This window comes from Falco rusticolus, chromosome 1, assembly GCF_015220075.1.
Source record: "Falco rusticolus isolate bFalRus1 chromosome 1, bFalRus1.pri, whole genome shotgun sequence".
NCBI classification, from domain to species: Eukaryota; Metazoa; Chordata; class Aves; order Falconiformes; family Falconidae; genus Falco; species Falco rusticolus.
The window spans coordinates 75,507,271-75,528,490 of record NC_051187.1 but is presented as its reverse complement, the minus strand read 5'-3'; the positions used below and the strand labels follow the sequence as shown (position 1 = coordinate 75,528,490).

Below are 21,220 nucleotides of genomic sequence, written 5' to 3'. Positions count from 1 at the left end.
CTTCCTACAGAAGTTTGGATGAGATGATCTCCAGATGTGCCTCTCAACCCACACTTTTCTATGACTCTAACCTCGAAAATGCAAAGTGAAACCAGCAGCTCTCCTATTTTGTTTAGTTTTGTAAATCTTTTTTCCTTGTAATAATCTTAAAAATAGTACTATGACTCCACACGAAATGCATTTTGACCATCAATGTATGTCTTCCAGTTCAGAAGTGGCATATGGATTTTGACACAACTATATGGAAGAGAAAAGGACAACAAAGGAAAACAAGTATATTTTCCCTTGATGAAAGCCTTGAGTTTCCTCCTAGTACTTTATTTCCTGCTATTTTATTATCAGTAATGATACACGGGACCAGACAAAGACCTGATAATTAGAAATTATTAAATCTGAGTGAATAAGGTTCACAATGTTCTGTTTGCTTGAATGGATTAAACTACAAAATACTTTTATCCTCAACATATTACACACATCACTGTTCTGATCACCTCATACAATAACAATGAGGAAATGCAGAGAAGGTAATAGAGAGAACCAACTAACAAGGGAGTTTCTTTACATTTCTTCTGAAATAGGTTACAAATCACATTGCTGCTTAGAAGGAGCAAGTCTGTGGCAGCTTGTACCAACGGGTGGGATTAATTAATTAATTCTTCTGTGGTCTTAAATATTAACGCACAAAAACACTTACATTTGTCTGATTTAAGAGGATCTTCTTGAACAAATCATCAGTAATCTTCTTTTTATGATAAAAGTCTGTGAGGTATATTTTGAGAACCTGAACAAACATCTGCTTGAAAGGAAGGAGACAAAACCTAGGGTAAGTGCCTGCTCAACACTGTAAGGACATCTTTGTGATAACTTTTAATCAGTCAGTGAGACTATAGTGAACCATAAGCAAAATAACAGACACATCATCAGCAACTCTATAGTACTTCCATTGTGAAAAATTCTTTGGCTTTGGCTTCAGTAAGATACTGGAAAATGGTACAACACAGTTCTAACATAGACAAGGACATAATCTCACATATCATAACCAGACCAACACATCTGAAACTGTCCTTTAGCAGAGAAAATGCAGATCACTTAAGAATACAAAGCCCATTTTTCTAAAGTTTAATGAACCCCTAAACTGAAAGATAGTAACATATTCATTACTATGATTTCAACTGAGGCTGGCCAAATAAGTATCAAATATTTTTGTTTGATATTTTTAATTTCAACTGTAGTTGGCCAAATAAGTACCAAACATATGACCCAATAGTAACCATCTCAAGTTCTAGCTACCTTCTCTTACAAAAAATACACCTATTATCCAGTTGTGCTTTTGGTGTGATTTTTTTTAAGATTTTAATACTATGGCCTTCAAAAAGATGTTTTTGAATACTGGGATAATCTTTGCTTAACCTCTTCCCCTCTTGCCTCAGAGTGTCAGTGTAAAGACAATTCACTTCATTAGTAACTACTGCAGCATTTTCCACTGTGAAATTTAACAGCCACCTACCTATTACTCATGTACTTGAAAACAGATGATGCAGAAGTTGCCCATTTTAAGCATATAAAAATATAAATACAATTTTATTTACTATAAACAGTTATCAAAGCCAACATTTCAGTCAATAAACATCTGAAAAATATGTTGTAATTAGAGCTCGGTAGAAGAGAAAACCATAAAGCAGTCATGTTTTGAATCTCACTTGCCAACATTTTGGATAGGAGTTTGGCAAGTTTCAAACTCACACCACCAAAACACCACTTACTATTGAAAAAAAAAAAATAAATTCAGGAAAACACTGAAGGAAGAGGACCTAGATCCTAAGGTAGACTGAAATCAGAGAAAGGAGAGTGGAAAAGGAAGAAACTACTCTCTAGACTGAAACTTTTTTGCCCTTTTCCCCTGCTAGCAAAAATATTAATCTACTCAAAGCTTCAGCTAAAGGTCAAAGTCATCTGCCGTCGTGATAATTTCTGGTGGGCCACAAAGTCTGTTAAATGAATGTTTTCTCAGTGTTTCTGTGATTACATCACCATTTTACCTTACCTTTATTTACCAATTGATGATTAACTTTGAGATGAAGTTCAACCTTCCCTAGCCAAGCTAAACTTCATTCTGAAATCTGATCTCAGGTTTCCTTTCTCATCTTCTTAAACGGGAATAACCCATGAGAAATCTGTTCAGAAAATTCCACCCCTTGAAATGTAATTTATTAAATGCACTGTGAATATCAGAAATAACCAATCTATTTTAAAAGAGGTTGTGAAAGAAGGGGAGGAGAAAGCTGTATACTTTATGTCCAGATTTATATTAACTGAGCTAAAACTCAGTAACAGTAATGATGCTGTACTTGATCATAACAGGTCACCATAAACAATTCTCCTAATGGAGTATTCTGTGGCTTTAAATGTATACAGTTTATTTTTTTTTCCCCCCGTCAGCTCTGGATGCTGTGACTTGATGAATCTAGCTATATATGGTTCCGCAGTCCTACAAAATCATGACTACTGTACTTATCACAATGGTATTGATTCAGCTGAACCGAATTTTCAGTTTTATTCGAAGAGTTTGGAGTCCTTAGAGTTGCAATGCACAAGCAGTGTCCTTAAGACATAAACTTACTTATTAGATAATTTTTCGCCCTCTTTTAATGAACCTCAAGTGCTGTACATTATTCTCTGGAGTAAAGTTTAAAACCAAATCTTTATACTGTCCAGTCTGACCCTCTGTATTTCACAGCCCAATTAAGTGTATTTTATTCCTTTATGAAGCTCACATATATGCAGAACAACAGAAAAAATTAAGACAATACTATAGAAATGCAACTCTGCTACACTGCTTCCCAGCTAGCCCATTTATTTCCTAAACTAATATTCAACTAAGATGTTCAAAACAAACAGCTATAAATGAGACAAGAGTACCTACCACATGTTTTTCTTTTCTGAGTTCAGTATCAAGAAGCATGAGATCTTTTAAAATAAGACTGCAAAGGCAGAGCTTAACATCAAAACTAAAACAAAGATTTAAAAAGTGTTAATATCCATCTAAATCAAGGTTATAAGAAAGGGCAACACCATGTAACAGTTTCATTTAACCACTAAATTATCCTAAAAACATTGCCCCAAACCAGCAGTCAAGTCACTTTACTTCCACATTGCCTTGTCCTTCAGGTAAAATATTCCTACATAAATGTAAGCAAACCAAAACAGTGCTTTTAACAAAGTTTGATTTGGAGTTCCCTTTACAAAAAGGTAAATATAGCCATGAGTGGCTACAACAAAGGGATCACAAAGCTTTCAATTAAAACAGCTATAATGGCGGTGGACATTTTCAAAGTATTCTTCATTGCTAGTACTCTCCCCAGTCCCCATAGTGACACAAATATGACTTTACTCTTGCTAGCGAGAATACAGACACATATGCATTCATCTAGGGCTACCTTGCTGCGGTGCAGCTGAAAGAAAATCAGAGCTGACAGTCCATTTTGATTAGCTCTACCTGCTCATCAGCAGCACGTCTAAGAACTGTTTTCCCACAGTAAGACATAAGCAGTTCCCATTAAAAGAGAGAGAACAGACCACTGCCACTTGCTGTTCTCAAGGCACCTGCTGTGTGACTTGACATTCTACAGTGCAGGGGACTCCATCCTCAGTTGAGCAGCATGTGTCAATTGAGCATACGAGCCAAAACAAAGGGATGTCCTTATCCTAACAGTGGTATACTTTTACGTGACAGCTTTTGCCAAAGTTCTGATTCCCACAATTTCATAAAGAACAAACTGACTTTTCAATATGCAGCATGATGCATAACTTCAATCTCCCCCACCACTTTTTCAGGGTTATAAGCAGATAACCCCATCTTGATGTGAATGTATACATTCAGGCCCAGCTTTTGGTTTACACCAGACCTTTAGTGACTGTCTTGAAAACCACTGGGGCACGCTAGGAAACGACCAAACACAAGGACAGGTTTACTGCTTACCTCTCACATGTTAGCACTTCAGGGAAGCTGGTCACCTTGAGGAAGGCTCGAGCCTGAAATCTGTCATCGCTTGTTGTGGAATGTATCGTTGTAGAGGAGCTGCAGTCCTCTTTGTCTCCCTGGCTCAGGGATCCCAGGCTGCCTGAGGTAGATGTCTCCATGACCTGATTAGGCAGAACCGCCTGCTTTGGATTCTCATGCAAAGATGGATTGGATGAGCCATCTGCCAAAGGCTACAGTCAAACAGAATTCACAAGGTCAATTAATACAACACAGTAAGGAGATAAACATCGCATCAATTTGCAGTGTTTGCTTTCAGGCAAAAATTTAAATGATATACACAGCGAAGTGTTTCCACATAAATTAAGATTCATCACACAAGTTTCTGCATTGCCCAGAAAAGCATTCTTCTGTTGTGGCTATCTGCTTGGTGCATGTTTTCTTACTGAAAGGTAGATCCTTGTGGGGTTCTTCTTATGGCAGACCCAAATTCCATTAACGTTAATGGAAAGAAAAAGCCTCTTGACTACTGTGAAAACTGACCTCACACCATGTAAAGCACTGCAGGTTTCAGGGGGAGCTGAAATCAGCTGACATCTCACAGAATAAGCCCTGAGTCAATGGACTATAAACAAAGAAACATCCCAATTAAACAGACTGGCAGGAAGTTTTCTTCCATTACTTGACTCTGCAATTTACGCTGACACAGAATGATTGTCATTAATGTTTACAAGTAGAATTTAAAGCCTTACCCTAAATTTCTGATTGATGGGATAGATCACTTTTGCCTTTAATGCAAATGCTGTGATGTTACTGTTCAGAGGACACTCACTTTCCTGTATGAAAAACAACAGAAAATTATTTGGGAACAGCAGTAGATCTGACAGTTTTTCACTCTAAATATCACATGGCCTTTTTGGTTACACAACTTAGTAATTCCTATTGATAACTATTTATTGACTGTTTCTGCTTTGGCAGACTCATTCAGAGTATGAAACCCCGAAAAGGAAACTCTGTCATTACCACTGCTCCAAAATGTTTTTATTCCTGCAAGGGAAAACAGGCGATAGCTGGTATTCACAAGTTATTTCCATTTCATTTCTCTCTCTCCACCATTAGCAACTAAAGATTTGACATGCGTAACTAAAATTATCTTGAGATAATCTAGAGAAAATACCAATGTTCTTCTGGATAACTTTTTATAGATAATGCATTCTTTTCATAAAATCTGCTATATCACATAATCTGACTTTCTGCTCCTCCTCTTTCCTAGCCACTACTTCATGCACTGGAACAATGGGATAATCAGCTTTTTTTGGTGAGGTTATGTATGGCTTAATAAAAGGTTGGCTGTAAGATACAGACAGAATGTTTAAATCCAAGCTTTAGCAGATTTCCTATTCTAACTTTTTCGGTTCTGTCATATGAAATTAAAGAATCTGATTTGTCAAAACACAATTTTCTTTATACAGATTTTTCTAGGAAATATGGAAGCACTAACAGAGTCTAAAAATACAAATGGGAAGAGAAGAGCAAACCACATAATTTATTAGACTTTTATCATTGCACTTTTTCATCTCCATTTCCAGAAGTCATTTTATGATATACTGACAAAGTTAAAAGCATGGGGTCAGCATGTAAACCACTTGCTCATACTGAGCAGTCCCACTGCTGCAGTACATATTCAGCGATAGAAGATGACAGAACTATTGCTCTGCAATGGCTGGAGGCAGCGCAGTTCCAGTCCAAAGCCATAAAGCCATATTGCAGTGTGCTGAAACTAACACATCCTGCTTCTCAGCAGGCATCAGTAATACACAGTTATTATTAACACAGTAATTATGGTATTATTGCAGTGTGGAAGGTCTCAGAATGAAAATACCTGTTTTTTCTGAAGTGCTCTAACCTAAGTAAAAGCATTTTCCATATATGCTTCTTCATGAACTGTCAATTTGAAGCTAGCAATGGCAAAAGCTTCTGGGAATTGAAACAGATGGATAGAAAAAAATCTTCGGTAGTTGGACCGAAGGTGGGAGAAGTCCTATCAAATAACATGGTTCCTTCTTAATGTGTTATAAATGAGCTAATGCATTTGGGAAATGGATTAAGTTGTGAATGACTACTTTTGAAAGACTGTGATCCCATTTCAAAAGGACTGGTAACATGCATAAAGTTAGATAGATCATTGCGTAAGTTCTCTCACAGGATTTATACTCCAAAAGAGAATCTAAGCCATGCTCACTTGTTCTGCTGTACTTTAACTCAAGCAAAATGACCAACCATGGTTTGGCACCATTCCTGATTGCAAAACTGAAATGAAGATTAATTACCTGTCAGGATTTAAACCAACAGTAGAATGTTTACAGTAATGCCTATCTTCTCTTTGTCTTGAGAGCAGTTCTCATTACAAGCTAAGCACCAGACCGGCTGGCTTTAACTGACTTTTCTGCATGTATTTAATTTATGGATAATAGACTGAATGAGTTAGCTGAACTGCACATTTTTTAAAATACACAGTTTAACTCGCAACCTTTAGCTTCACCAAGAGTAGCCAAATCAGCTCTGAATGAAAGGCAGTGATCTAACACCTTCACGGTAGGACTGGTTCTCAAGGTATTTTGAGATTATCACAACAACAAAAAAAAGTTAACTGAATTTTTGATTGAGGGTGGGTTAAGTTTATACCTTCACCTACTTTTCTTTCCAAATTGTTTCTCTAATTGTCCTTGAATCCCAGCTCAGCACAGTGGTGTTTCAGTACTTGTGGTCATTTGAACTCTGCACCGTATTCTTCAGCTGGTACCTCCTCATGGGAGAATTTCTATGTGAGAAAGCTATTGAAGATGCTGCTGTTCACAAACATACTCATTTTACCTCATTTAATCTTTCTCTCTCAACTGATGTACTCAGTCCAACTGAGAGCTGGAGCCTCTAATGAGGCTCTAGGAAAAAAGTATTTGTTCCATACTGGACCCGATGAGGGGGAACTTTGTTACTGTCAAAACTTCTCTAATAAATCTCCTTCTCCAGGAAAGAATCCACTATCAGCTATCAGCACCAGTTCCAGTACTTAACAACTTTTTCTTAAGTCAATAGTGTTAACTTTTCCCATCAGCCTTTTGAAATTAAAGACAATGTAGATACAAAACCAAAGCAGCCCCTTGTCCAAAAAGAACACAGGATCTTGATTAAAATATCCAAAAAGAGTCTCCCAAATGAAATGGAATTCACAGGGGGAAATGAGTGCCTGAAATGGCTGCATTCATAAGCAGCCATAAACTCCCACTCTCCTTCTTAAGCTTTTTTCTGAATAATTTTTAAGGGCTCAATTCCAAACCCCCCAAAATTAAGACAGTTTTGACCAGGCCCTGAGGTGCTCATTGCCACACGCAGCAAACTGGACATCCACCACCAAAAGCAGTTTTACCTCCAGCACCATTTCCTCTTTTGATGTATAGGGTTCTGCTTTAATTTTTGCGAGCGTGTGCTCTCTGTCATCAGAGTTGAAGCTTTCCAAAAGTCTCTGGGAATCATCCTTCTGAAATTCCAAGAGAAAATAGATAAAATATAACACTGAAATCATGCAAAATCACTGGAAACATCTCTCACAGCAGCCTGGATACATTCATGTCTCCATCCTGAAAATTATTTCAGTATTAGTTGAAAATTTTGGAAAAATACAATCTGAAAATAAATGAGAATTTTACATATTCGGAAGGAATAAATAAAATTAATGAACTTTATGAATTTGATTTGTCAGTCCAGAAGTAGAAGTTTAATCTGAAAAGTTTAAACAGGCTGTAAACATGTCAAATTAATCCATTTGCTCTCAAAACATCGTACTACAGACTACGGGTCGAGCTCATGCTCTCAGTTCAAACTTCTTGATTAAAGCAAGTTAACTAAACTTTTCTATAATTGCCTGCAATGAAGAGAACACCGAGTATTTTTGCTCCCCTCCTAGGAGAAAAACTTACTAAATTAAGGTTTACATGTGGTAGAGTTCCTGCCAGGTAGAAATAATCTCAGAAAATGTTCACCATCTTCCTTCCCCAAAAGCAGCCCACATCACTGACTTTTACTTCCCTAAAAAAAACATAGTACTGCTGGTACGGACACAAGACTGTGCAGGAACCAAACCTCCCGCTACATATGCTCTTCCCTGTGCACTAGATGGACCAAAAAATAATACTACTGTTGGTCAATGCGTCCAAACACAGCACCACAAGGAATTGTTTTAGTGAAGGAAAAGATGGCAGCCACCCTACCATGACTACTTTTAAAACTATTTTTCAGGCTTCCAATCCACTGACTGCTTTTTCATGTAATCTAATTACTTGGTTGCAGCCACCATGCATGTAATTGTTTTATGGAAAGACTACCCTTGAATTATTTGGCCACTTGATATATAAGGTAGTCCATTTTCGCAGAATATAAAGAAGTGTCCAGCTTTTGAATACATTTCATTCCTTATGACTTGCTTCCATCACCTCTCTGGAACTTAGATGCTCAATAATACAGATTATATTCTTGGGTCAGCCTCTAAGACATGGTGAATTGCAGATGCTGGTTCCTAAAAATCTACTTATGACAAAAGAACAATTACAAGTCTCCCTCAGCAATCTTGTTACTTATTTGTCCCAAACCAGAATTTCACAAATTTTAGGTTGAGTGACTGGGACTTGTGGAAGTAGCCACATTCATTTCTCTCCTGCTCACATTTCTAAGATCATCTGCTTTTGTCCTTTGTTATTTTTGCAGCTGGAGTGCTACAGAGCACTCCTTTTAGAGCATTAAGAAGCTGAATAAAACTAAGTCTAACTGTAATTACTGCAATACTTCATCAAGCTAATCTACCAGAATACCATCATGAGACAAGCTTTAACCCAAAGGGCCACAAGAGCCTTCAGGCAATGCTGTACTCTAATAGGAGAATACTGTCAACAGAAATGTGTTACAGCACACATGGTCTGAACTTACCATGGTAAAGGTTTATTGTTAAAACTGTCCCAGCGCATCCTATGCACAGATAATCAGATCAATACAACACTTAACTGCATGCATCAAATACCACTGTTGTGGTTTAACCCCGGCCAGCAACTAAGTACCACACAGCTGCCTGCTCACTCCCCCCAAACCCCCAGAGGGGTGGGGAGGAGAATTGGGAAGGAATGTAAAACTCAGGGCTTGAAGTAGGAACAATTTAATAATTGAAATAAAATAAAACCCAATAATAATAATAATAATAATGAAGAGGAGGGAGAAGGGAAGAGGAATGAAATCCAAAGTGAAGGGAAAAAAGAAAACAAATGATGCACAATACAATTGTTCACCACCCGCTGACGGATGCCCAGCCAGTCCCCAGGCAGCAATCAGCCAGCCCCGGCCAACACCCCTGAGTTCATATACTGAGCATGCCATCCCATGGTATGGAATATCCCTTTGGCTAGTTTGGGTCAGCTGTCCTGGCTGTGTCCCCTCCCAGTTTCTTGTGCCCATTCAGCCTTCTCTCTGCCAAAGCCCGAGAAACTGTAAGTTCTTGACTCAGTATAATCATTACTTAGCAACAACTAAAAAAATGTGTATTACAAACACTGTTCTCACAACAAATCCAAAATGCTGCACTGCACCAGCCAACTCTCCCAGCTGAAACCAGGACACCCACAGATTCAGGCTGAGATCTATAGAATGGTAACTAACTGGGGCTGAGTGACAAACACTGGTGGCTTATTGCAATGCCTATGGCTGCTCTGGGCTCCAGGTACTTGCCTTGCTCCCACTGCAAGGATAACTCAGCTGCCTGGGAAGGAACATGGCATATTTAGGTAAACTGTCCCTGCTTTTACTTTGGATACAGAAGGTTGTAATACATGCAGTTCAGTACCTGGCTATACACACAATAGGCTTGCTCCATAGCATCAGTGGGTCTGACAGTATGAAGAAGGAACAGATACAAACAGCCTAAGGGTAGCCCTGTTGAATTTGGGAAATCAGAACCACAGCATACAACCTGCCCACCCTGCAACGTGCTCTGTATGCACCAGCTGGCAGTTTATTTTTCTTTCAAACTGAACAACTTTTACAGCAGCAGCATTGATTTTAATGGCATTTAAGCACCTAAATACAAATGAAGATCTGAGCCAGATAGAACTGACAGCTTCTATTCCCTATTGACATAAATGACATGAAGGATAAAATTGCACATAGCTGTATTTGAGTTGGTAGTGGCAGTACAATAAAGATCCCGACTATTAAGGCAGGGAAAATGAGCAATTGAACCAGAGAGGCTTGTACTTGCACAGGATGCACTGATCCAGCATTTGAAGTGCCACCATTACCAGGCTAAAGCACGGCTTCAAACAGAGTTTCAAACCTCCTACTTAAAAGCAGTTGGGAGCAAGAGGATTTTTCTCTTCTGTCATGTTTAATGACAATCAACGCTGGCAGATCCACAGATGCAGCAGAGCTCTTAAGAGCTGAAAAAAAGGAGCGGTTAAAAGCCAAGCCAAACCAGACCCCCACTGCAGGCAAGCAGAATGCTCCGCAGGGCTCCAAATTTCCCAGCTGTGCCAGCGCTGACAATTGCTACATCCAGTCAATCCAGCACGACTTGAGAATAAATGCGATGGGAGAAAGAGGCAGAAGTCGATAACAATTCTCAGAAAAATACCTGCTCAGTAGCAGTTTTGCAGCAACATGCTACCTCTGCAGTCCTCAAGTCCCAACAAACACCTCATGTAATAGAGACACGAACCATCCACCACAGTCCTTAAAAGAGCAAGGCATGCGTGTTATTAACAAATTCGCACGCTTTAGAAAACCCTGTTACTTTTGCATCAAACAAACTGCCAGATGTGTTCTGCCCCCTTTCTTTCTCAGGTGTGTACCCCCAGTGCAAAGTTACTGCTGTGGGCCAGTGCCAACACTTTGCTTGTGCCGTTTGTAAAACATGCTTTGGAAATGTCATAAAATACTTTGGAAATCGGATTGTTCTTACTGGTGTGGGATGGGAATTACCTCACGAAGTTTCTGCCAGCCGGGTTCATCTTGCCTGACCTCAAAAAAGGCTGCACAGCCCCGCACAAGAAGCCACGGCCACCAAAGGCAACACTCGCCTTAGACACAGGCCGGTCGGGCAATGCTCAAACACAGAGTACTTACACCGGCCTCTTTGCTGAGCCGGCTCGTTTGTTTCACTAAGTTTTTAAACGACGGGTGGAGTAAACCCCTTTCCAGCAGGGGTGTCAGGCCTTTCGGGACCCCTCACCCACCACCGCGCCCTGCCCGCGGTCAGTCACGGCCGGCCGCGCCGCTCACCCCGCGGCCCCGGCCCCGCTCAGGCAGCGCCGTGCAGCGGGCAGAGCCCAGCCGGCCGCACCTCCCGGGCCCGCCGCCCCCACGAACCGGCCCTGGCTCCTCCAAGGCGTTCACCCCGCGGCAGGCCCGAGCCCTCACCGCGGCGGAATGCCGGCTGCCAGCCCCCCGCCCGCCCCGCGTACCTCTCTCCGCCGGCGCGGCCCCAGCGCGCAGCGGCAGAGCAGGGCGGCGGCGGCGGCGCCTAGCAGCAGCCCCAGCAGGACGGCGGGGGCCAGCAGGGCGGGCAGCGCCTGCAGCGAGCGAGCCCAGAACTGCAGGCCCACCGCCCGCAGGCAGTCCCCGGCCGCCGCCATCGGGCCCAGCCCGGCCCGGCGAGAGGAGAGGAGTGGGGAGGTCCCGCTGCTCAGGGCCCCTCCGCCGCCCGCCCTCGCCGCGGTGGGAGGAGACCGATGGCGGATGGATGCTGCTGCTAAGGCCCGGCCTGGCTCGCGGGAAACGCCTGGGAAGTCCGCGGCGCCCTACGCGCCCGCGGAGGGGCCGCCCGCCGCCATGCGTGGGCTACTAGCCGGCCTGCTGCTGGCGCTGCTCCCCGGCGGGCCCCCCGCGCCCGCCCACGCCCTCGGAGCGGCCGGCCGGTGCGCCCGGGCTGGGGGCCGCCCCCCGCCGAGCCCCGCGGAGAGGCCCGGGGCGCCCTGCGGCCAGACGGCGGCTGGGGTAAGGCGGCGAGGCCGCGGGGCGCTGCGCCGCCGGCACGGCAGCCCCTCGGCGCAGCGGGCCCGGGGCGGTGGGTGGCGGGCACCGGGGAGGCCCTGGCCGAGGGCGCGGCGGCCCCAACGGCGGGAGTGGCTGCAGGAGCGGGGCCCCGGCACAGGGGCGGCCGCTCGCCCAGCGCTTGGGCTGGGGGCAGCGAAGAGCTGCCCGGGGTCGGCGTGGTGGGTACCGCAGCAAGGTGCCGCATGCCGACAGTGGCTCTGCTTCCCTGTTCTTCCAGAGCAGAGGCATTGGGTGGGTTTTTGTCTAGTCACGGCACCCTTGCCCATAGGTGTCAGCTCTCTATTCGGAGTGCAGCTAGCGGTTTAGGGTACGGCCTCTTGTTTTTCATTATTTCTCATCTAGGTGCACAGCTGTCAACCTGTCTCAAAATGTGTTGGCATCGCTTTCTGTTGCCCATGTGGAAAATACCTGTGACTGCATGGCGGGGAGAGGAAGGGAGTCACGAATGATGGTCAGTGGTGCCATTACAAAAAGTCTCATCAGCAGGAAGTAGTATTGCAAGAAAATGAAAATCAAAACCCCACCTCATTTTTCCACCAGAAAAATAAATTAACGTAAAACTTGGGAAAATGTCTGGCGGCAATATTAGTGCATTAAATTAACCACTTTTGAAGCACGATGTGAGTGCTGGCCCCTAGAACTGGCGCTCCTTGCTGCTGCTGGGCCCCTGGTGATGCCCTTTGGTATTATGGACACACTGCAGTAGAGTGGAAGGATTGTGCTGAGTATCCAGACTATAATTCCCAGTGCAGACTACTTAGAACTGAATGTGAGATAAGGCAGAAGAAAAAACAAGCAGCGTTGTGTCATTTATAGCTGTCACAGACATACAAACACCGTAGATTTTTGTGCATGAGCTGTTGTAAGACCACAGACAAGTGAATGCCTGGAGTCTGTGGAAATCAGGAGACATTTATACACTGATTTCCTAGGAAGCAGGAAATAAAGCTTGTTAGCTAGCAAGCCACATTTTCTGTATGCCTTTGTGCACACTTAGACCACTGTCTACTTTTGTTACAGGCTGATTTACCAAGGAGCTGTTGACATTTGTGTTCTTACATATGCTGTTATAATGCATGAGTAATATTTGAGATTTATATTTATAAACAAGATTTATTTCAACATTTAACGTAATGGACCATCATATTGATGTTCTGTATTTTTGCCAGTGTTTTACACGGTGGCATTACATCCAGTTAGTGTACTGGTACACATTTCCTTAGTGGGGATAGGGCTCTAGACTGCTCTAAAAATATCTGGCAAAGGTTAATTCCCTTTTAACATGTGACTTCTATTGCTGCATATCCGTATGCATGTATGGAAATACATACACATATATATATATACACACACACACACATATATATATATATACATATATATATATATGCATCAGATAATTTTTTTTAAGTTTGCTACTGGAGTTTCCTGTTCTTATCCTTCTGAGCTCCTGAGGTGCTTCACTGCTATAAATTCATATGGATTGTTTAACCAATAAGAAGAAATTAATAGTGACTTTAGAGAGCTTTGGCATAACTCAGTTTGTGTACAAAAATTCTGGAGTGCAGAGAGGGCTGTACAATTAAGTGTTTGGAAATACCCAGCAGGGAAGAGCTCAGTGTCTGTGGTCTTGCAGAGCTGTGTTCAGGGGCTGCTCAGTGTGCTGCATGTTCCTGTTTGTGTTCGTTTTCTCTGTCCTTTCTTTCTCCTCCACAAGAGCCGCCTCCAATCCTGTATGTATTTGTTTCCAGAGCAGTGTCCGCTTAAACCCCAGGGGTCCTGGTGCATCCAAATTTGTGAGGCGGTTTGCATTTTCTGTTATTTTGAGGAAAGTGCCCTATCTGAAGTGACAACTATTTTCACACAAGGTTAACTAAACTTACAGCTCTAGCAATAACCAACGTGATGGCTTCCCTGAGCAGGCAATAAGAAAATTGCCCCTAACTTGCTGTACTGTAACAGTGGTGTTGACATAAGTCAGTACTTAACATTACTCACATGCAGTGCTTGGGAGCAAACAGAAACAGCAAGTGCCGGTCACGTCACTCAGCAGACTTGGAAGTGCTGTTAATCAGCCAACATTCCTAACTCTGTATTACCTCCTGCAAGGAAGCATTTTTATTAAATGAAAACTTGATTGTATGACCATTAGATCTTGATCAAAACACTGGGCTTTAACAATCCTTTGAAACACTGGTTTCTTTTGCTAATGTTTTAGAGCTGTGATTTCTCTATCAGTCTCTGCGGTCTGGGCACAGGCAGGAGGCTGTCAGATTGCCTCATAAGCTGCAGTTTTTAGCCTGTGGTCCCTTTGAAAGGCTCCATGTAATGCTCCGAAGGAAAAATTGAGCGTAATGACAGTAGACTTGATCATCCAGTATGGACACATTCCTGCTGACTCCTAGTGATTGGATTTTCCTGTGTCCTCAAATCTGACTTTGAAAATGGCAAAGAAAGATTATAAGAACAAACTAATAGCAAACCCTTCTGCTTCACTATTGCACAGATGCTCAGCCTGATAATACTAACTGTAAGTACAGTTTGAGCCCCAATTGTGCATAGCCATACTGGGAGACAGCTGAGCCTCATACTGCTCAACAAGCTGTGGGGGACCTCTGGAGCTCTGTTGTGTCTCTTCTGGTAGTAAATTTTGGGAAATGAGGCTTTGTGGAATAGGGTTCTCTCTAATTGTGAAGCATAAATTCAGTGCAAGAGTTCAGTATTAGGCATTTATGAAAACTTTTTTATAATTGCTCTTTTCTGTTTTAACTTTAGGTTATTAAAGATAATCTGTGGTTTCAAAATGAGATGGGATGTCTGGGAATGACAGGTATGTAACTGCTTTCTCTCTCTTTTCAGTGCCGTGGGAGCCCAGACTCCCAGGGTATGGGTGTGAAGGTGGGCAGGGGACTGGAGCTGTGCCCTCGTGGCCCAGTATCGTCAGTGGGACTCTTGGTCCAGAGCCACACAGCAGTTTTTGCTCAGAAGTTAAGAACAAGGGTGCTCTAGGCTCCCTAAACAGCTCATCTAGAATGGAGCCCCTGTGAGAAGACCTTAGTTCATACTCTGCTCTGAATAATTTTCAGAGGGAGCCCTTTTTCCTCGTTAAACATCGTGATGCAGGGGAGCACTTTCTGATGGCCAGTGTTCCCAGTGTTGTGGAAAACCCAGATTACTTAAAGGTGATCAAGACCTTGTTCCTTTTCAGAAGCTAACTTAACCACTATGCATTTACTAACACAGTTGCAATACCTACTCTTGAAGTATTTTCAAAGACCTCTACAATTACAATAACTAATATACTTTGTCCTGGACCAAGTTGTTAAAAGACTGGTAGATGTAGGGGATCTGGAAGTGTTTCTAGGATTTTTACAGAGGGTGTCAAGTATGCTGGTTGCTGATCTCAGATACGCTGAGCATCTCCAGTGGCAGTTGCCTAATCTGATCAAAATAGGGTACCCTGATACTCGGAGAACTCTCTTCTAGCTTGGAGGAGCTACATCTGAGGGGTGACTGCCACAGGCACTTTCTGTGCATTTGAACAAATCACTTAGTTTCTCTGGGTCTCTGGTCTTTATTTTCTTTATATGTGTATAATAGTGTACTACTTTACTCAAGCTTAGTGGAGATGAATACCCTGAAAGGTTGCAGCGCATGAGGAGGGGCAATGCAGTGCTGGAAATAGACATGCTGCCCATGGCTGCACTTCCCCAAGAGATGATTTCATGACATGCATTTGCCAAGAAATTACATGCTCTGAAGCAGTCATCTAGTGAGATGACTCTTAATTTCTCTGCCCTGTGCCATGGCTAATTCACAAATGAGTTTATTAATTTAAATACGAAAGCAAATAATTAAAATTTGCTGAGCTTCCTGGCTTTTTACCTGTATTTATTCAGTATCAACTTTGCTGCTCACATCTTGCTTTCTGATGGGTTGCAAATTATTAATGTACCATCTGTTGAGAGAGGTATTGCATGTGGTTTTGTAGTCCAGAAGAACCTTCTGGCATTGAAGAAAAAGTGGGGCGATTGGAGGATTTTGACACGCAGTGTCTTTTTGTTACTGGTTGAAAATAGTGTGGCCAGCAGAACTAGGGAACCAGTTCCTTTGAACTTGGCACTGGTGAGAGCACACCTCCAATACTGTGTTCAGTTTTGGTCCCCTCACAACAAGAAAGACATTGAGGTGCTGTAATGTGTCCAGAGAAGGGCAGTGAAGCTGGGGAAGGGTCTAGAGAACAATTCTGATGAGGAGCAGCTGAGGGAACTGGGGTTGTTTAGCCTGGAGAAAAGGAGGCTCGGGGGAGACCTCATCGCTCTCTACAACTGCCTGAAAGAAGGTTGTTGCGAGGTGGATGTTGGTCTCTTTTTCCAAGTAACAAGCAATAGAATGAGATGAAATGGCCTCAAGTTGCGCCAGGGGAGGTTTAGTTTGGATATTAGGAAAAATTTATTCACCAAAAGGGTTATTAAGCATAAGAACAGGCTGCCCAGGGAAGTGGTGTCACCATTCCTGAGGGTGTGTAAAAGATGTATAGGTGAAGCACTTGGGGACATGGTTTAATGGTGGAGATGGCAGTGCTGGGTTTATGCTTGGACTCAATGATCTTAAAGGTCTTTTCCAACAAGAATGATTCTATGATTCTATGAAACTCTGGCTTTTTATTGGTAGGTAAATATATGTGTTAAATGAGGGGTTGCTACAAGCAATTAATTGTATGCTTGATTTTTTAATTGAGAATTGTCCCATATCAATAAACATGATTTTAAAACATATTTAAAGCTAAGTTTTTAGTGGTTTGCATAATCAAGGTACTAGACTCTAGTTCTTATCGAAGAAGTTCTCAAGGAAAACAGTGAGACAGGAACTTCTGCATACAACCTTTATCATTGAAAATGGCAATGTGCTGAAGTGAAATGATTTGTAACAGCACAGTGGACTCAGGGTTTCTGTTGGAAGCTTTTTGGAATTGTTTCTGGGTAAGATGAGAAAAAACAATCCCAGAATAACCCTGTGATTGGGAAGCACAATGGATTTTTAAGAACTATGTTTGAGTCTGCTCTGACTTACTCAAAGCAGGACTGGAAAGTAGATTTGCCTTGTCCTGTTGATGCCCATAGTTTCTTTGACTTTGTAACGAGAAAAGCTAATGGCAACATTCAAAACAGAAATACAGTAAATTACTACCCTTGCCTGTTCATTGTTGTGTGTAATTGAAAGGATTTCAAATTGGATCTTGTATCCTGGATGTTTTTCAGGACAGGGAATCATTCAGAACAACAACAACAAGAAAAATATAGCAAGCAAATATATTTAACTCTTTTCTTTCCTACTGAAATAGAGCAAAATTATTCAGAGCTTTGCTGATAAATTCTGGAGGAAAGCAAGTCAGACTGCAGGTGTAGGACTTGAAATATGCAGCCCTTGAGAGCTAAGAATTTGAATTACAGTCTTAGTGAAATTGTAATTTTTAATTCTGAACTTGACATTTCACAAACTTATCAGACTCTTCTCTTTCATACTGTAATTTGGCACATTAGGATGTGCTATAAAGATACAGGGGCTTTAAGGACATAACAGAGTCTTTACTGCAAACCTATCGTAAGATTGTCCTAGTTTTGTATCATCCTAATTAATTGCCATGGCCAAAAATAACCTTCACCTTAACTGCTATCAAGAAAATGTAAGGCACTCTGTTGCTGTACCTACCCTTCTAATGGCCGTCCTTCTGTGCTACTAACCTGTTTGGGACTCGGCTCATTTAGTCCAGTGGTAAAGGCTTGTGCTTTAGCACTGAAGGTCCCTGTTGTTAGACAAAACTAATTTCTTAGCAAAAGGCAGTATTCTAACCACAAACAGAGGACAGTTTCTTAGACACCCATCCTTTCACCCCCAGCCCATATCAATGCAGACCCGCTGTTACCACAGTCTCCATGTGATAAGTGCATTTTGTACCACATCAGATCCTCTCTGTATTTGCATACCCTGAGCAGGAAGCAAATGCAATGAAAGCTGGGAGTGGGGAGCTCTCCTTCCTAAGTGTATTATATGTGCCTTAAATGTGGCTGCTGGAGGTCCAAAAGAGCAAAAGATCATCACCCAAAGCAATAGTGCACAAAGCCGAGGAGTGGTTAATGACTACATCGGGAGAATAGCAAAGAAAATCGAACAGCATTAAATAGCAGGGACTGTTCTGATCAGTTGTGCATTTGTCACTTCATATTGTTGTGGCACTGTGCATAGTGGGGCTAAGTGAATGCTATGGTAACGTGAGTGGTAAAATATTACACCAATCTTCGGGCTGTTTCAGCCATAGTAATATTTATTTTCATGTTTTCATTTTGTAATTCAATACAAAGTTGACCTACCAGCACTAGTAGTTAAGCTAGGAATATGCAGTTGAAGACATGGTTCTGACATATCTTGTTTATATTTGGTTTATGGAGAATTAAATTGTGGGAGAACATTTTAGTAGCATGTTAATTCAAAGTAAGATAAAATATTTAACAACTTGATAATACATTGTAAAAATGTGGAGTGTTTAATTAAGGAAAACAAAAAAAAGGAGAAAGAAAATTTCATCTTAAAATGGTGATATTGTCTCACATCTCAAAAGAAAGTGAAATTACTGCCTTTCTTTGATGAACCGTTTCACTTGGCATCTTTACAGATGTTTGCAGGAAAGCCCCAGATTAAGCCTCATGCTCTGTTGGTTTGCTTGCTGGGAAATGTTTTGGCCTGAGGCATTGTACTCCAGGAGTGCCTGGTGGCAGCCTGGCAAGCCCAGCTGAGAGGGGATGGTTTGGGCTGTATGTCAAGCTGAAAGTGTTCCCCTGCTTTGCAAAATTTCCCTTTCAAAAAGGAGTGGGAATAGTTTCCATTTAGAAACTTATCGAAGAGAAGACCCCGCAGCTTTGATAATGTTTTTTTCTGAAAATAGAAAAATGGCAAAGATTGAAGCTGTAAGAAGAAAAGAGAGTGGAAGGAACAAGGAGACCGCAGAGTCAGAATTGGGATGCATCTCTGAAAGAGCACTGATAATGGTGCACTTGCACTTCTGAGCAGCAGGGTATCCAAAAGAAAGCTCAATGCTTGTTAATGAAAGGCCTCAGGAGTCAAGTATTAGTATTTTCCAACCTCAGATGAATCTATTTGTTAAAAAAACCACACCAATTTCAGAACGGAAATCTAGAATAGACATGAAAACAACAGAATGTGTTATGCCTGTACTGTCCTTTCTCAGATATTCAGCGTTCAGCTTTTCAAGCAATCATCAGCCATCTACAATCCATCTAGAACCTTATCTGAAAAGAGACAGCAGGTGAATTGATAAATACAATTATGTTGTCTTGATGTTAAGAGTATGCAGCAAATTATGTGGAAAAGCAGTTATGGTCTTGTAGGTCAGCTGGACTGAGTTGTATAATGTTCTAGTGACAGTTAAATATATGTGGATCAGGAAAAAGTTATTTTATTGAACTGACAGTCGATACTACAAAAAATCATGACATAGAAAAGTGCTGCTTTACTGGCAAGGGAAACCACAGTATTGTAAAACAGCCTATATTGTTGAAAATTAATAGGAAGGATGAGAAAAAATCTGGAGGAAGGCAGTAGTACATGTTGCTGTATGGACATGCATCACACTGATTGAATCTATTTATGCAAAACCTTCCACTGAGTGCTGGGAAGATACAAGTGAATTTGCAAAAGTACCCTTGTAATCATCATCAATGTTGAGGCTGCTTAACGTAATGTCAAGAACCTGCAAAATCCCCAACCTCCAATTACTGTTGATGGAGCAGCCATATAACATGCCTGGAGACTTCTGCTGGGAGCTGGGCACATTATCTCGGGACCGTAAGTCATGACAAAGCACAACTTGAAAACAGACTCATCTGTCTAATTACTAATCCAGAGATTTATTCAGAGTCAAAGAACGTGATCGGTTAATTAAATTTCTTACTGTGGACTTGATACTCTCCAGAGGCGAGTATCAGGATTCGCTGTCATGGAAAGTGCAGTTGTGTGTGCTGATGGAGGTGTCATGCTGCATAGGGCACAAGAACAAAAGGTATTTTATGAAGCCATTACCCCCTTCTTGTTGGCTGAGCTCACTTATCCCAAATACTGAAGGAAATGATAGCTAACTAAGAAGCACTTTCAAGGTAGTAGTTGCTCAGCCCAGCCCATACATATTGCCATTTTGACTTCTGACTCATAGCAAGCCCTACAAAGAAGCTCCATGTCTTCATTCAGGGTTTCTGTTTACTGTGAGGGAACGTGCATCACCTGTAGTCTGGCAAGAAAACAAAAAGGAGAATTGGTGCTCCACCTCCATAGGAATGGGATGGCAATTGCATTAATATATGAGACAGCGAATCTAAAATGAATCTTTTTCACTGTTTGGATATGTCTATACAAAACTGCAAAGAGGCTTGATTCAGTAGACAAAACGAAGGTTTAGAGCCATCGGAGGTGAGATGTAGTATGATACTCGAATCTGCTGGGGAATGCCAAAGCTGGGTGGGCTGAGATTGCTGGCTAGCAGGTCTGTACTGCTCTTGCAGTTCAGCACTGGTTCATCCTGAGTGATTTGGACTGTTGCTTAGTTTTGAAATAGAAGTATGCCAGGCATGACTGCTCTGAAAAAACTCCAACCCCAAAGATATGGTAATTATATATATTACTGTTCTCACCAAGTTTACCTTGTTATTTTTGTAGTCCCTAAATTATTCTGAGTCTGTTGCATTGGTCAACAGGGGTTTAAGTATTTAAGTAAAACTTGGTGAAGTGAATTAGAAGTGAATGTAAAATATAAACAACTGGCTTTTCCTAGCCCATACATCCACAATTTTGTCCAGTATAAACAACTCCCACATAAAAAGCATGCTATCCCAGTATGGGAAGACAGTGAAGCTCCCCAGGGTGCACGTGTCCATCTGGGTTCTGTAAGCAGCAGGACCGCATCTCATTCATTACGTTAACAGAAATCTTTTCAGTGATTCATGTGCATCAGCGCTCCAAGGCCCTTTATAGGACCTCCTTTAAGGGTCCGATTTTGATTGGTCTGTGCATGGCTTTGCTATTTACAGCTAACAGTATTTCTCTATATTGTTCTTCCAACAAAGCAGTGTCTTTTCAAAA

General features: G+C 41.8%; 2 protein-coding genes across 13 annotated transcripts in view; one reads left to right on the top strand and one right to left on the bottom strand.

Annotated features, from left to right (window-relative positions):
* EVC (EvC ciliary complex subunit 1) overlaps positions 1 to 11,747 on the bottom strand; it is an 80,956-nt gene extending 69,209 nt beyond the window's left edge. Inside the window, exons 1-6 of one of the 9 annotated variants that reach the window (XM_037385012.1) lie at positions 11,479 to 11,747; positions 7,407 to 7,517; positions 4,732 to 4,815; positions 3,980 to 4,212; positions 2,924 to 3,008; positions 695 to 796 (exon numbers count right to left, since the gene is read on the bottom strand). In XM_037385012.1, the coding sequence (XP_037240909.1) occupies positions 695 to 796; positions 2,924 to 3,008; positions 3,980 to 4,212; positions 4,732 to 4,815; positions 7,407 to 7,517; positions 11,479 to 11,649 (786 nt within the window). In that variant the 5' untranslated portion in view covers positions 11,650 to 11,747. Of the gene's footprint in view, positions 1 to 694; positions 797 to 2,923; positions 3,009 to 3,979; positions 4,213 to 4,731; positions 4,816 to 7,406; positions 7,518 to 10,649; positions 10,754 to 11,478 lie in introns of those variants that run through there. The other 8 variants (XM_037384999.1, XM_037385022.1, XM_037385029.1 and 5 more) reach the window with 8 other exon arrangements.
* EVC2 (EvC ciliary complex subunit 2) overlaps positions 11,738 to 21,220 on the top strand; it is an 80,397-nt gene continuing 70,914 nt past the window's right edge. For all 4 annotated transcript variants that reach the window (XM_037384985.1, XM_037384976.1, XM_037384977.1 and 1 more), the window contains exons 1-2: positions 11,738 to 12,010; positions 14,846 to 14,900. In XM_037384985.1, coding sequence (XP_037240882.1) covers positions 11,753 to 12,010; positions 14,846 to 14,900 — 313 coding nt within the window. In that variant the 5' untranslated portion in view covers positions 11,738 to 11,752. The remainder of the gene's footprint in view (positions 12,011 to 14,845; positions 14,901 to 21,220) is intronic.